Below are 13,724 nucleotides of genomic sequence, written 5' to 3' on the forward strand. Positions count from 1 at the left end.
TCTTGTTATTGGCCTCCAGTTTGTAGGGAACCTAGATTGTGTTCTCTGAAGACCTGACCTCAGAGCAATGCCACCTTTCTTTCTTAGTCAGCCTTTCATAGTCAACTGGGGAAATCCCTGGTGGTCCAGTGGTTAGGACTCCATGCTTTCACTGCAGAGGGCTGGGGTTCGATCCCTGGTTGGGGAATTAAGATTCTGCAAGCCACACAGTGCAGCCAAAAAAAAAGGTAAACCAAGTCTGTGAGGTATGACTATCTGTCACCTGCCCTCTTACCCAGATTCTTGTTGTGACAGGCACTCATGATGTCCCATTCTCCCATGGTGAGCTGTGGGCCTGCCCAAATCACTGCCTGAGGTGGACTCATGGGAGGAAATACTTCGAGTTAGCTTCACTGGCCAGGAAGCTGCCACATGTGCAGTAGTGGTGCTCACTGAGGAAGGGGAGGCATTGTGTTGCATTTTGAGTTTCTGTTAATACCATCATAGGAACCAAATTGAGTGTTAGACCCAGCCAGGTCTGAGACCTGAGTAAAGCCTGAACACTTCAGCTAAAACCACCCACCCATGTGTCACCATAAATTATCCTCACCCTTTTGAGACTCGTGGACTTTCCTGATGGCTCTGACAGTAAAGAATCTGCCTGTAATTCTTCAGACCCTGGGTTTGATCCCTGGGTCTGGAAGATTCCCTGGAGGAGGGAAGGGATGCCCACTTCAGTATTCTTGCCTGGAGAATTCCATGGACAGAGGAACCTACAAGCTACAGCCCCTGGGATGGACAAGATTGAGCGACTAACACTTTCACTTTTAGATAATGCCCCAGATCTCAGTAACTTCATTGTCAAAAACAGATCCCTGTAAAGTGGTTATCCACCAACTAAGAATAAATTTAAAAAGCAAATAGAAAAACAGATCCCTACCACTTACAGTGGTGCTGCCTCCTGGACACTGAGAATCCAGCCCTTAGACTCCTGCAGGGACCCCTTCTTTCCATCCCGTTACATGGATAGTAAGAGGCAGGCATTCACTAAGGCAGCCTGTTTATTCAGAATATGTTTACAGCTGCTTGAAGATTTTTTTTTAATGATTTACAATCCCATAATCATGTTATTTTTATTTATTTATTTGGCCACAGATCGTGGCATGTGGGACCTTAGTTCCCTAACCAGGGATCAAACCAGTGCCTCCTGCATTTGAAGAGCAGAGTCCCAACCACTGGACCACCAGGGAAGTACCTGCTTGAAGATTTTTCAAGTCAGAGGCGTAAATAAATGATGAAACTAGTTTTCTTCTTTAATTTTTTTTTTTCAGGGCTGAGACTCCAGAGTGAGTCCTCAAGGACTTCTTTCAGGACTCACAGAAACCTCCACCCTGGTGATGGCACACAGGGACTGTTTTCTTGTTCTTAGTCTGAACGACTGCCAAGAAGGAGGGCAACAGTAGAACAGTCAAATCCCGGGCTCTCCCCATAGCTTCTAATCTCAGACCTTGTTAAACTCCTTTCTGAGCCCAAGGACAAAAGTCTCTTGAACAAATGAGTTTGAGTCATGAATGAAAACTCTCACTCTTTCCATGAGAAAGAATTAAGAGATGGACAGGTAAGCAAGCATATCTGTTTGGGAAAGAAGGTGTTGGTATGGGATGTATTGTTAATAATAATAAGAGAGAGCATATATCAAGAGGGTGTGGACCTTTAGAAATGTGTAGGAAAAATTCTCTTTACAGTTCTCTTGTTCTTTTAGAAGCTCCTAGTCACTTCTAGGTCAATTGCCTTTCCTGACAGTTTGCTTTCTAAGTAGGTTATAGGATTTGGGTTTGGATTTGCTTGGGTGGAAGGAAAGTTTCGATTGGACTCTCCCAGGAAATATATATTTCAATCAGTTTGGGTTGTTTACTGTAGGCCCTTTCTCTCTCAAATGCACATTTTGACCTGTTTATCCTCAGGATCCCTGGTTCCATGTGTTATGTCTCTGTGTGAGCCTGGCAGCTTACCTTGTATTCCCCATCTTTCTCCCTACCTTGCCCAGAAATGGTCTTAAATGGAGCCTTGGGGGTTCAGTGGCCAGAAAGGGGACAAAGCCTGTGCTTTGGGAGCCCAGGGAGGTTTTCTTCACTGTCCTAGGACAGGTGAACTGTTCTTCCAGAGAACATTTATCTTTGGATGCTGGAGGGGAGAGGAGGATGCGATGAGTCCTGAGCACACAGACTCCTACAGGGAGTTGTGCAGCACGGTGATTCACCAGATATTACTGAGAACATACCTTGAGCCTGCGAGTGTGTCTGACTCTTTGTGACCCCGTGGGCTGTAATCCGCCAGGCTCCTCTGTCCATGGAATTTCCCAGGCAAGAATATTGGAATAGGTAGCCATCCACTTCTCCAGGGGATCTTCCTGACTGAGGGATCTAATCCGGGTCACCTGCATTGCAGGCAGATTCTTTACCGTCTGAGCCACCAGAGAAGCATCTTGAGCCTAGTGCTGTGCAGATGGTCTCGTATACAAAACAAGTATACGAGAAGAGTCTGACTGGGGAGACGGGTCTTTTGCAGAGGACCTTGTGCCACATACAGAGGGGCTATGGGACTTAGAGATGTGAGGAAACCATTGTAACTGCAGGAAACCATTGTAGCCCAGCCACGCTGAGGAGATGGAACTGATCTTGAAAGGCCCAGAAAAAACTGAGAAGGTGGAAGTGGGGGCGAGACCACATGACCCAAGGGCTGGAGGTGAGAGAAATTGCAGCAAGTGTGTTCACTTTAGCTAAGTGGGAAATAATGGTGCTCAGACATCAGGAAGCCAGTTGTGGAGGAGCAGCTCTGCTATGTGTGTTTATGGGTTCATTCTTCTGGCAAAAATGAAGGCAAAAAGAAGTCAAAAAATCAAAGTTGTGTCTAAGGAGTGTTAGTTGGCAAAAATATGTAAGTGGGATTAGAGTAACAGGACAGTCTGGGATTACAGGGCCTTGATATTGCAACGATACCTTTATTAGTTATTTTCCCTTAATTATTATTATTTTTCTTTTATCTGCCTTAGAGGAAATAATACTGTACATGGTTCAAAATCCAAAAGTATGGAGGATGTACATACAGTGAAAAAACTATCTTCCACTCTTGTTCCCCAGCCACCCTGTTTTCCTGCTGAGGCAGTTAGTACTTCCTTAAAGACTGTAATTCTGGAAATAGTCTCTGTAAAGACAAGCAAATATATTTATGTGGTTTTTTTTTTTTTTTTTTTTTTTTAGAAAATCCAATGGTAAAGTATACCCTGCCCTTTGCTTTTTCACTTAATATATTAATATCATGAAGAGTGTTCCAAATCATTTATAAAGTACTTTCTTACTCTTTTTTTTAATGGCTGTATAGGATCTCATTAAGCGGATATGCTTTAATTTACTTAAAATTAGTTCACTGCTGCTGCTGCTGCTAAGTCACTTCAGTCGTGTCCGACTCTGTGTGACCCCATAGTCGGCAGCCCACCAGGCTCCCCCGTCCCTGGGATTCTCCAGGCAAGAACACTGGAGTGGGTGGCCATTTCCTTCTCCAATGTGTGAAAGTGAAAAGTAAAAGTGAAGTTGCTCAGTCACGTCTGACTTGTAGCGAACCCATGGACTGCAGCCTACCAGGCTCCTCCATCCATGGGATTTTCTAGGCAAGAGTACTGGAGTGGCTTGCCATTGCCTTCTCCAAAAATTAGTTCACTAGTGACAACTAAATTTATCATGATGAGCATTTTGAAATGTATAGAAATATCAAATCACTGTGTTGTGCACTAGGAACTACATCATGTTGTAAGTGAATTATAATTCAAAAACAAACTCGTAGAAAAAGAGATTAGATTTGTGGCTACCAGAGATAGGGGAATGGGGGAAGGGGGATTAGATAGTGAAAAGGTGCAAACTTCCAGTTAGAAGATAAATAAGTACTAGGAATATAATGTACATCATGATAAAGGTAACACCACTTTATGTTAGAATGAAAGTTAAGAGAATAAATCCTGAGTTCTCATCACAAGGAAAAAAATTTTTTTGTTTGTTTGTTGATGTAGTATCAATAGATGATGATGGATGATCACTGATCCTATCCTGGTCATCGTTTCATAATGTATATAAGTCCAATCATTATGCTGTGCACCTTGCATCTTATACAGTGATGTATGTCAATTACATCTCTGAAACAGTGGTGGGGGGGTGTTATAAATAAAGTAAAATAAAATAAGTCTATCAGTGGACATTGAGAGTTTTTCTAGCCTTTTGGTTTTATAAACAGTACTACCCATCACTTCATGGGAAATAGATGGAAAAACAGTGGAAACAGTGTCAGACTTTATTTTTTGGGCTCCAAAATCACTGCAGATGCTGATTGCAGCCATGAAATTAAAAGCCGCTTGCTCCTTGGAAGGAAAGTTATGACCAACCTTGATAGTATATTAAAAAGCAGAGACATTACTTTGCCAACCAAGGTCCGTCTAGTCAAGGCAATGGTTTTTCCCATGGTCATGTATGGATGTGAGAGTTGGACTGTGAAGAAAGCTGATCGCCGAAAAATCGATGCTTTTGAACTGTGGTGTTGGAGAAGACTCTTGAGAGTCCCTTATACTGCAAGGAGATCCAACCAGTCCATTCTAGAGGAGATCAATCCTGGATGTTCATTGGAGGGACTGATGCTAAAGCTGAAGCTGCAATACTTTGGCCACCTCATGCGACGAGTTGACTCACTGGAAAAGACTCTGATGCTGGGAAAGGTTGGGGGCGGGAGGAGAAGGGGACGACAGAGAATGAGATGGCTGGATGGCATCACTGACTCTGTGGACATGAGTTTGAGTGAACTCCGGGAGTTGGTGATGGACAGGGAGGCCTGGCGTGCTGTGATTCATGGGGTCGCGGAGAGTCGGACACGACTGAGCGACTGAACTGAACTGAACTGAACCATGGATTTCCTTCATGGTCTAGTGGTTAAGAATCTGCCTGCCAATGCAGGAGACATGGGTTCGATCCCTGGTCCAGGAAGATCCCACATGCCACAGGGGCAGCTCACCCCATGTGCCACAGCTACTAAAGCCCATGTGCCCCAGAGCTCGTGCTCCACAAGAGAAGCCACCACAGTGAGAAGCCCTCGAACCACAGCTAGAGATGGCGTGGCAACAAAGACCCGGTGCAGCCAGAACAAGCCAACAAAAGCAGACAGACAGAGCCAGGAATAACCCTGCAAGCATGTTGTTTTGCAAACGGATGAGTATATATATTAGATAAATTCCTCAAATGCAGTTGCAGGCCCCAAATAGACACAGAACGCGTGATGGTGTCAGGTATTATCAAGCCGGAGAAGTGGTAACAGTTCACTCTCCAGGGTCACAGTTCTTGGTCCTCTAGCCAGCACAGTGTTGCCATGCTTCTTGATCTTTGATAATAAAGTAAGTGAAAAATGTTATTTCAAGAGTAGTTTTAGTTTATTTTAGTTGACACTTCTCTTGTTATGAGTAAGGTTGAGCGTTTCTTCACATGTTTAAGAACTGTTTGTCTTTCCTTTTATGCCAACCATCTACACCCATGCCCATTTTTCTACTGGTTTCTTTTTTTTTTTTTTCTCTTACTGACGTGTAGGATTTTATTTTATTTTTTAACATTAAGAGCATTAGGGCTTCCCAGGTGACTCAGTAGTAAAGAATTTGCCTACAATGTGGGAGACCTAGGTTTGATCCCTGGGTCGGGAAGATTCCCTGGAGAAGGAAATGGCAACCCACTCCAGTATTCTTGCCTGGGAAGTCCCATGGACAGAGGAGCCTAGTGGTTTACAGTCCATGGAGTTGCAAAGAGTCAGACTCAACTTAGCAACTAAACACCAAAGACAGGAAAATTAGCCTTGTGTTTTGTTATGAGTTGCAAAAGGTTTTTTGGGTAGTTTTTAAGCTCCAGCAGGGGAGAGATTTGGCTGAGCAGAACATAAGGAAACCGCCTCACTCAACTTTACTTACTCGGAGCCCTGAGACTTTGATTGGGGCCGAGAAATCTGTATGAGATTATGTTAACATTAAGCTTTTTGCAGACCAGGTTAAACAGGAGTTGTCCTTACAGTATTACCTGTGGTTGACTTCTCCAGGGTTAATCCATTGTGTGTCTGTTAAGGGAAAGGGTGTGCTGTTCAAGCTTTCATCTCTGGGGGACTGATATGTGCCTGAGAGACTGACTCTCGTTTGCCTTGCAGGTTGAAAGTGTGTCTGCTGGGTCCTCTCCACCATGTGACACGGACAGTGCTCTTCTGGCTTTCAGAGGAATTTCTGTACGTACTGCCCACAGCCCAGTGTCTTTTGTCAGTAGACGCTCGTGTAACATGCTGCTATGTGGTGCCAGGTGCCGGGACACAGGATGGCACAGACCTTGCCCTCCAGGAGTACATACTTTGAGGGTAGGAGTGGGAACAGACATGCAAAACAATCTCTCTGCCTAATCAGAAAATTGTTGTAATGAAACAGAATATAAAGTGCAGTGGGGATATCAACAGCTCACCACCATCTCAGTTGGGTAGATTTTTATCCATTTACTCTTCAAGGAGGTCATATACTTGTCCCCACATCGCCCAACTTCTCCATCATAGTTGGTATTTTCCAGGTGCCTCTCATTAAGATTGAGCTTCCCAGGTGGCTCAGTGGTAAAGAACTCACCTGTCAATGCAGGAGATGTGGGTTAAATCCCTGGGTAGGGAAGATCCCTTGGAGGAGGAAACAGCAACCCATTCCAGTATTCTTGCCTGGAAAATTCGATGGACAGAGGAGCCTGGCAGGCTACAGTCTGTGGGGTCTCAAAGAGTCGGACACAACTGAGCGACTGAGCACGCACTCATAAAGACTGGCTTTAACCAACCCATCTGGGAAGACAGGTTCTAATGGCTTCCAGTTTCAAGAACATTTGGTACAGTGGGCAGTATGTGTTTGTGTGGATAGGAGGACGTGGACTCTGCCCTCACACTAAAGGTCACCTGCCCCTACAGATCTCAGAGTTGAAGAACCACAGCATCCTCCAGGCCCTGACAGCAGAGGCGAACGGCTGGGAGCCCGGTGGTAAGTCCCCTTCAGGGCCCACAGAGCCTGGGTGGGACTCAAGGCAGAGCTCGTGGGTCTTTCCTTCCTTGAATGTCTTCCCTTGAATTTCTCTCACTACTTTTCCTATAGAATTTTATAGATTTATCCTTCTTCAAGGGAAATTAGAACTGACACTGGATTAGGAGTCAAGAGACCTGAATTCATTCTTTCTTTTTTAAGGGTGTTTTTTTTTTTAATGTGGATCATTTTTAAAGTCTTTTATTGAATGTATTACAGTATTGCTTCTGTCACATGTTTTGGTTTTCTGGCTGCAATGCATGTGGGATCTTAGCTCCCTGACCAAGGATAAAACCCACACACACCCTCTGCTTTGGAAGGCGAAGTCTTAACCACTGGACTGCCAGGGAAGTCCTGAGAGACCTGATTTCTGACTTGGTCCCCAAAGCCCTGCTAGTGGCTTATTTGCTTTTTGGGAAAATCATACTATCTCTGTGTCTACAGTGGAGATACCAATATCTCCTTTGTGCTCTAAAGGATGTTGTGATTCTGAAATGATACAGAGTAGAGGAAAGGCTTTGAAAAGTTAATCTTGTTTTACCTGCTTGATATGACGCTTCCCATACTCTATTTAAAGCTCACTCTGCCTGCTGATATACTGCACAAGAACGCACACTCCACCAATTCAGAAGGACCATTTCTGGAGTCAGATGTCTCTGGCTTGACTCTTTCACCCACCAGCTCCATGACCCAGAGCAAGGAACTTAATCTTTCTAACCCTCACTTTACTTATCTGTAAAACCGGAGTTATATCAGACCCTGTGTGATATAAATTTTGTAAGGATTAAACGAGATAATGGCAAGTGCTTAGCACACAGAATCATCGTGAGCACTCATCGGCGTGTTTTGTTATCTTCAGTTCAGTTCAGTTCAGTCGCTCAGTCGTGTCCGACTCTTTGTGACCCCATGAATCACAGCACGCCAGGCCTCCCTGTCCATCACCAACTCCCGGAGTTCACTCAAACTCATGTCCATCGAGTCGGTGATGCCATCCAGCCATCTCATTCTCTGTCGTCCCCTTCTCCTCCCGCCCCCAATCCCTCCCAGCATCAGAATCTTTTCCAGTGAGTCAACTCGTCGCATGAGGTGGCCAAAGTATTGCAGTTTCAGCTTTAGCATCAGTCCTTCCAATGAACACCCAGGATTGATCTCCTTTAGAATGGACTGGTTGGATCTCCCTGCAGTCCAAGGGACTCTCAAGAGTCTTCTCTAGCACCACAGTTCAAAAGCATCAATTCTTCGGTGATCAGCTTTCTTCACAGTCCAACTCTCACATCCATACATGACCATGGGAAAAACCAGAGTCTTGACTAGACGGACCTTGGTTGGCAAAGTAATGTCTCTGCTTTTTAATATGCTATCTAGGTTGGTCATAACTTTCCTTCCAAGGAGTAAGCGTCTTTTAATTTAATGGCTGCAATCAGCATCCGCAGTGATTTTGGAGTCCCAAAAAATAAAGTCTGACACTGTTTCCACTGTTTCCCCTTCTATTTCCCATGAACTGGATGTGTAATCTCCAAGAATATGGGAGTCTATTAAAAATATTCCAGTGTAGAAAAATTATCTGAAGGTCTCAAAAGTTTCTTTTTTTTAAAGAGAACCATTTTTAAAATTTTATTTTTAATTGGAAAATTATTACTTTACAGTATTATGTTGGTTTCTGCCACAAACAACATGAATCAGTCACAAGCAGCCATATATCCCCTCCCTTTTGAACTTCCCTGCCCTGCCCTACCATGTGGATATTAAATTTGTTACAACATTGCTTCTGTTTTATGTTTTTAATTTTTTTGGCCTTTGGGCATGTGGAATCTTGGCTACCCAATCAGGGATCCAACCCACACCCTTTGTATTGGAAGACAAAGTCTCAATCACTATGATGGCTAGGGAAGTCCCTATAAAGTTTCTTTTAATTGAATTTTGTCTTTACCACGTGTTGACAAACCTAACATTGATTAGAGACGTTGCCTTAAATGCCAAAATATCTTTTGTTTCAGTACAACTGGCAGTTGTGTGCCAGATATTTTTGATCATATTGAACAATTACACTGGACTTCCCAGGTGGTAAAGTGGTAAAGAATCCACCTGTCAATGCAGGAGACTTGGGACACTGAGGTTCGATCCTGCAGTCAGAAAGATCCCCCGGAGAAGGAAATGGCAACCCACTCCAGTATTCTTTCCTGGAAAGTTCTATGGACAGAGGAGCCTGGCGGGCTACAGTCCTTGAGGTCACAAAGAGTTAGACATAACTGAGCATGCGCACATACATGTTTGAACAATGACATTTTTTTTTTCCAGACTGCACTCAGCTAATTTAAATTAATAGGCCGACTAAATCAGCAGTGCTGTTTACCATGTGAATAAAGAGAAAAGGGCTTAAGTAAAGGAGGTAATTGACAAAAGGAAAAATGATAAAGAGCCATACTAACGTGAAATGGATTTGTCTTCCTGGAGATTTGGGTTTTGGCTCCATGCTTTTCTGCTCATGTGGGGAAACAGTATTTACACCAGGATTGTGTGCAGAGGTGGGAGTCGTCTCCCTGAGTCCTAAAGGAACTAGGAAAGGACCAATATGCTCTTACATGGGTTGGGTGTTTATCTTTAGTTCGGGCACCAGATTGAAGTTGCCCCTTGAGACCATGTGATTACTCTTGATTGCACTGCTATCACAGTCAACTCCCACACCCTTGTCCATGAGGTTCCTACTCCTGGTTCATAACCTTTGACCAACTTGTTTACAGGCAAGGATGAATGGAGTAAAATATTAATTGCATTGTGATGATCTGAAGGTTAATGAGTCAGTAAAGGGGGCTAGATGTAGATGAGGGGTGAAGGGTGGGGAAACTCTTATCATCCTGATAAACTTCCATGGCTGCCGTTCCACTGTTCTTGTTCGACCCCTTTGTCCTTGTCGCTCACCTCCCGAGGGTCCAGTGTGCTGGACATAAGTCTTTATTTTCCTCATTGTCCCAGGTCAAATATCCTGTGTTCTGTTGAAGTTACCTAGTTTGGAAGCCCTGTTGTACTATCTGCTACCCCGGGCAAGGACTGGCAAGATTGAATGTCCTAGAGTCCAGATCCATCTCATCTGCTACCACCATCCACAATCCTGCTAGACCTGAGTCCACACCTGGGTCGGCCATGCTAGCTGAGGTGCACTGAGCAAGTGACCTTGGGCCACATGCTCCACTAGACTGTATTCTCATAGTAATCTCAAGAATGATTACAGATGGTTGAGGAACTTGCCTAAAGAAGCACAGCTCGTGAGGGAGCTAAAAAGTTCACAAGCCATTTGGCTCTACAGGGTGCTTTCACTGTGGTCCCCTCCTGCTCTCCAGCTGCCTCCTCATCCTCATTATCCATTAGTGTTTTGAGTTTGGGGTAGGTTTTTCTTCAATTTTGCAAGTGTGTATTGGTCACTCAGTCATGTCTGACTCTATGCCCTATGCACTGTAGCCCACCAGATTCCTCTATCCGTGGGATTCTTTAGGCAAGAATACTGTAGTGGGTTGCCATTCCCTTCTTCTGGGGATCTTCCCAACCCAGGGATCAAACCCAGGTCTCCTGCATTGCAGGTGGATTCTTTGCCGTCTGAGTCACTAGGGAAGCCCTTTTGCAAGTGTACTTCCAGAACAGTTCACTGTCACAGAAAGTCCTCAGCCATGGTTGCAAGGCAGAGGGGAGCTGTTCTAACTTGCTTACACTATCCAGGCTGGAAGGCTCACCAGTTTGGTTTGAACAGAAGCCTCCCCATCCTCCCCACGGTTTGCCTGTGTCCTCTTTAGCAAAGGGGAAAAGCCAGTGACAGACATGACCCCAGAATTCGCTCCGGAGAGCAGCAGCTGTGGCGTGGAGTAAAGGACTGGGCAGTGACAGTGCCTGTCCTGCTGTTCTTTTCTTCTGTCCCCCCTCCTTTCATTGTGCTTTTCATGCATTCATCAAACATTCATTATGAGGACTTCCCTGGTGGTCCAGTGGTTAGGACTCCATACTTCCACTGCAGCGGGCACAGGTTTGATCCCAGGTAATTGGGGAACCAAGATCCCACATGCCAGGCGGCATGGCCAAAAAACAGCAACAAAAACATTCATGGTGCACACATTGAACCCCAAGAACCCTGCCCTTCTGTAGCTCCCAGTGCAGCGGACAGGACAGTTACAACACTGTGACAAGACTGGGGTGTCGGGACTCTCATGGTGCTGCTGCTAAAAGCAGATTCCAGAGGCTGAAAAAGGTGCCAAGGGAGGGTGGTGCTGGAGTTGGCTGCAGACTGAGATGGAGCTGCGCCAGGAGGGGTTGGAGCTGAGGGTGGGTTGGGATTTCATTGTGAGAATTACGAAGAATCCACGGAGGGTTCCGTGCAGTGGGCTGGCATCAGGTCTGGTCTTTTTGAAAGCTCACTTTGGCAGCTGTCTAGCAAGACAGGCAGGAAAGGCCAGGGGCTACGACAGCGATCCAGACATACCTAGATCTCAGGGGCTGTCCTTGTCTCACTATTGCAGTTGTGAGTACAGAAGTCCTCCAAGCCCAAGAAGAATGGGAAGCTGTGGACAGCATCCACCCAGAGACAGGTAACTAGAGGAATGGCACCCTCTCCACACAGCCCGCTGCTGCTAAAGGCACTGTCCACCCACAAGGCAGATGCTCTGTTTGGGATTAGGAGGCAGAATTCCTGAGTGTTCTCATTTTTGATATGTGACATAGAATAAAACCTCTTTTCCCAATTCAAAGGTGATGTCCTCCAACCTCCAGAGGAAAGGGAGATGAATGCCACGGGGTCTGAGAGAAGACGAGGAGGACCATGGTTAGGGTCAGCTTCTGCAGGGTGATGATGGAGGTGGGCAGCCAGGACCCCTGCATCAGGTTGAGCAGATTGGTCACTGTACAAGGAAATCTCTGGAGATGGAGGTTGAAGCCATCTGCTGGAAGGCACTGAGGGCTATGTCAGAACTGTGTCTCGTTCCTTTTGGGAGGTTTGGATGGAGCTGTGGGAGGGGAGAACTAAGCCCCGCTTGGGCACCTGGACAGGTGTTACAGGGGCTGTATCAGCCATCACCTGGATTGCTGGTTGATGAGTTAATTCCCGGGAACAAAGGCTGGAGGAGAGATCATTCATCTCCAGGGCGTGTGAAGGGGTGAAGTAGAAACCGGAAAAGGCCCCTAGACAGACCTGTTGCATGCTTCTGTGTGGGTCCCTCCTCCAGGCAGTGACGCACCCCACTCACGGTTGAGGAACTTGGGGGCTCCTACAGATCAGCTTCTACTCTGCAGGGATCGTCCTGGCCCACCTCCACCCGGCCAGCTCTGAAAGGGAGTCTGCCCTGTGAATAACACCAGCCCCCTGACACCGGGTTGGTTGTAGCTGTAGGTGTCTGACACTGACAGCTGGAAGCCTGTGCTGGCTTAGAGGTGACAACCAGAAGGCCCTTGGTACATGTTTGCTGATAGAGTGGCTCCTGTCACAAGTCCTGGAGTGTCTTCCCTTTTGCCACAGGGAGCCGGGCCAGCATGGACCAGCCTGGGCAGCTCATCTCCTTCAGTGAGGCCCTGCAGCATTTCCAGACAGTGGACCTCTCCTCCTTCAAGGTATGACACTGGAGGTGGGGGGCGCTGGTGTCTTGAGCAAAGCACTTTCTTCCCCCAAGCCAGGTTTCTACCCCATCAGGATAGGCCATGGGAAGATCCCCTGGAGAAGGGCATGGCAACACACTCTAGTATTCTTGCCTGGAGAATCCACATTGTCAGAGGAGCCTGGCGGACTACAGTCCATGGAGTTGCAAAGAGTTGGACATGACTGAGTGACTAAGCACAGGATAGCGCACTGGGCAGGCAAGAGGGAAGCTTCCAGTCGAGGGCTCTGTCCCAACTGAGCAATCTCAGGGTACAGGATCACAAGTGGCCGAGGACCCAGGTGTCATGCGGTCTCAGGGACTATGTCCCCAGAGCTCTAGTGGTCCTGTCTTATGGGAGTCCGTGGAGCTGCTCCCCACTCTCCCGTCCTAGGGACGGGGGCGTCTGGAATCAGATTCTAGGAAGCAGGGTAGCCTGTCCAGAGAGCTGAGTGATTCATGGCTATTACAGGAAAATTTCCCATATCCTAGAGGAACTAGAAGCTCTTTGGGAATTTAAAAAATATGTGGGGTTGGAAAAAGAGTGCTGAGGAAATGAGAAGCTGGCAGACATCTTGAGTGCCTAGTGGTAAGTTTGCTGCTGCTGCTGCTGTCGCTTCAGTTATGTCCGACTCTGTGCGACCCCATAGACGGCAGCCCACCAGGCTCCCCCGTCCCTGGGATTCTCCAGGCAAGAACACTGGAGTGGGTTTCCATTTCCTTCTCCAATGCGTGGAAGTGAAAAGTGAAAGTAAAGTTGCTCAGTCATGTCCGACTCTTAGCGACCCCATGAACTGCAGCCCGCCAGGCTCCTCTGTCCATGGGATTTTCCAGGCAAGGGTACTGGAGTGGGGTGCCATTGCCTTCTCCAAGTGGTAAGTTTAGAGGACTGTGAATTCAAATGTTCAACCTAAAGCCTGGCTCGAGGAGAGAGTTTGAAGATAGGAATCAGACTGATCCCAGAGAGCTGGAAGCTGCTGAAATCAGAGTATCCTAAGCCCTGCAGCAGTGGCTCTGAACACAGA

At 46.3% G+C, this 13,724-nt stretch overlaps 1 protein-coding gene across 5 annotated transcripts in view; it reads left to right on the plus strand.

Annotated features, from left to right (window-relative positions):
* Positions 1–13,724, plus strand: part of ELMOD3 (ELMO domain containing 3) — a 35,528-nt gene that overhangs the window by 1,233 nt on the left and 20,571 nt on the right. For 4 of the 5 annotated variants that reach the window (XM_088841327.1, XM_055399688.2, XM_055399687.2 and 1 more), the window contains exons 3-7: positions 1,311–1,597; positions 6,199–6,273; positions 6,982–7,051; positions 11,593–11,661; positions 12,585–12,676. In XM_088841327.1, coding sequence (XP_088697453.1) covers positions 1,547–1,597; positions 6,199–6,273; positions 6,982–7,051; positions 11,593–11,661; positions 12,585–12,676 — 357 coding nt within the window. In that variant the 5' untranslated portion in view covers positions 1,311–1,546. Of the gene's footprint in view, positions 1–1,310; positions 1,598–2,627; positions 2,725–6,198; positions 6,274–6,981; positions 7,052–11,592; positions 11,662–12,584; positions 12,677–13,724 lie in introns of all 5 variants that reach the window. The other variant, XM_088841328.1, reaches the window with a different exon arrangement.

The sequence above is a fragment of the Moschus berezovskii genome, chromosome 11, assembly GCF_049115385.1.
Source record: "Moschus berezovskii isolate FMDL1 chromosome 11, NW_MosBer_1.0, whole genome shotgun sequence".
Taxonomy (NCBI): domain Eukaryota; kingdom Metazoa; phylum Chordata; class Mammalia; order Artiodactyla; family Moschidae; genus Moschus; species Moschus berezovskii.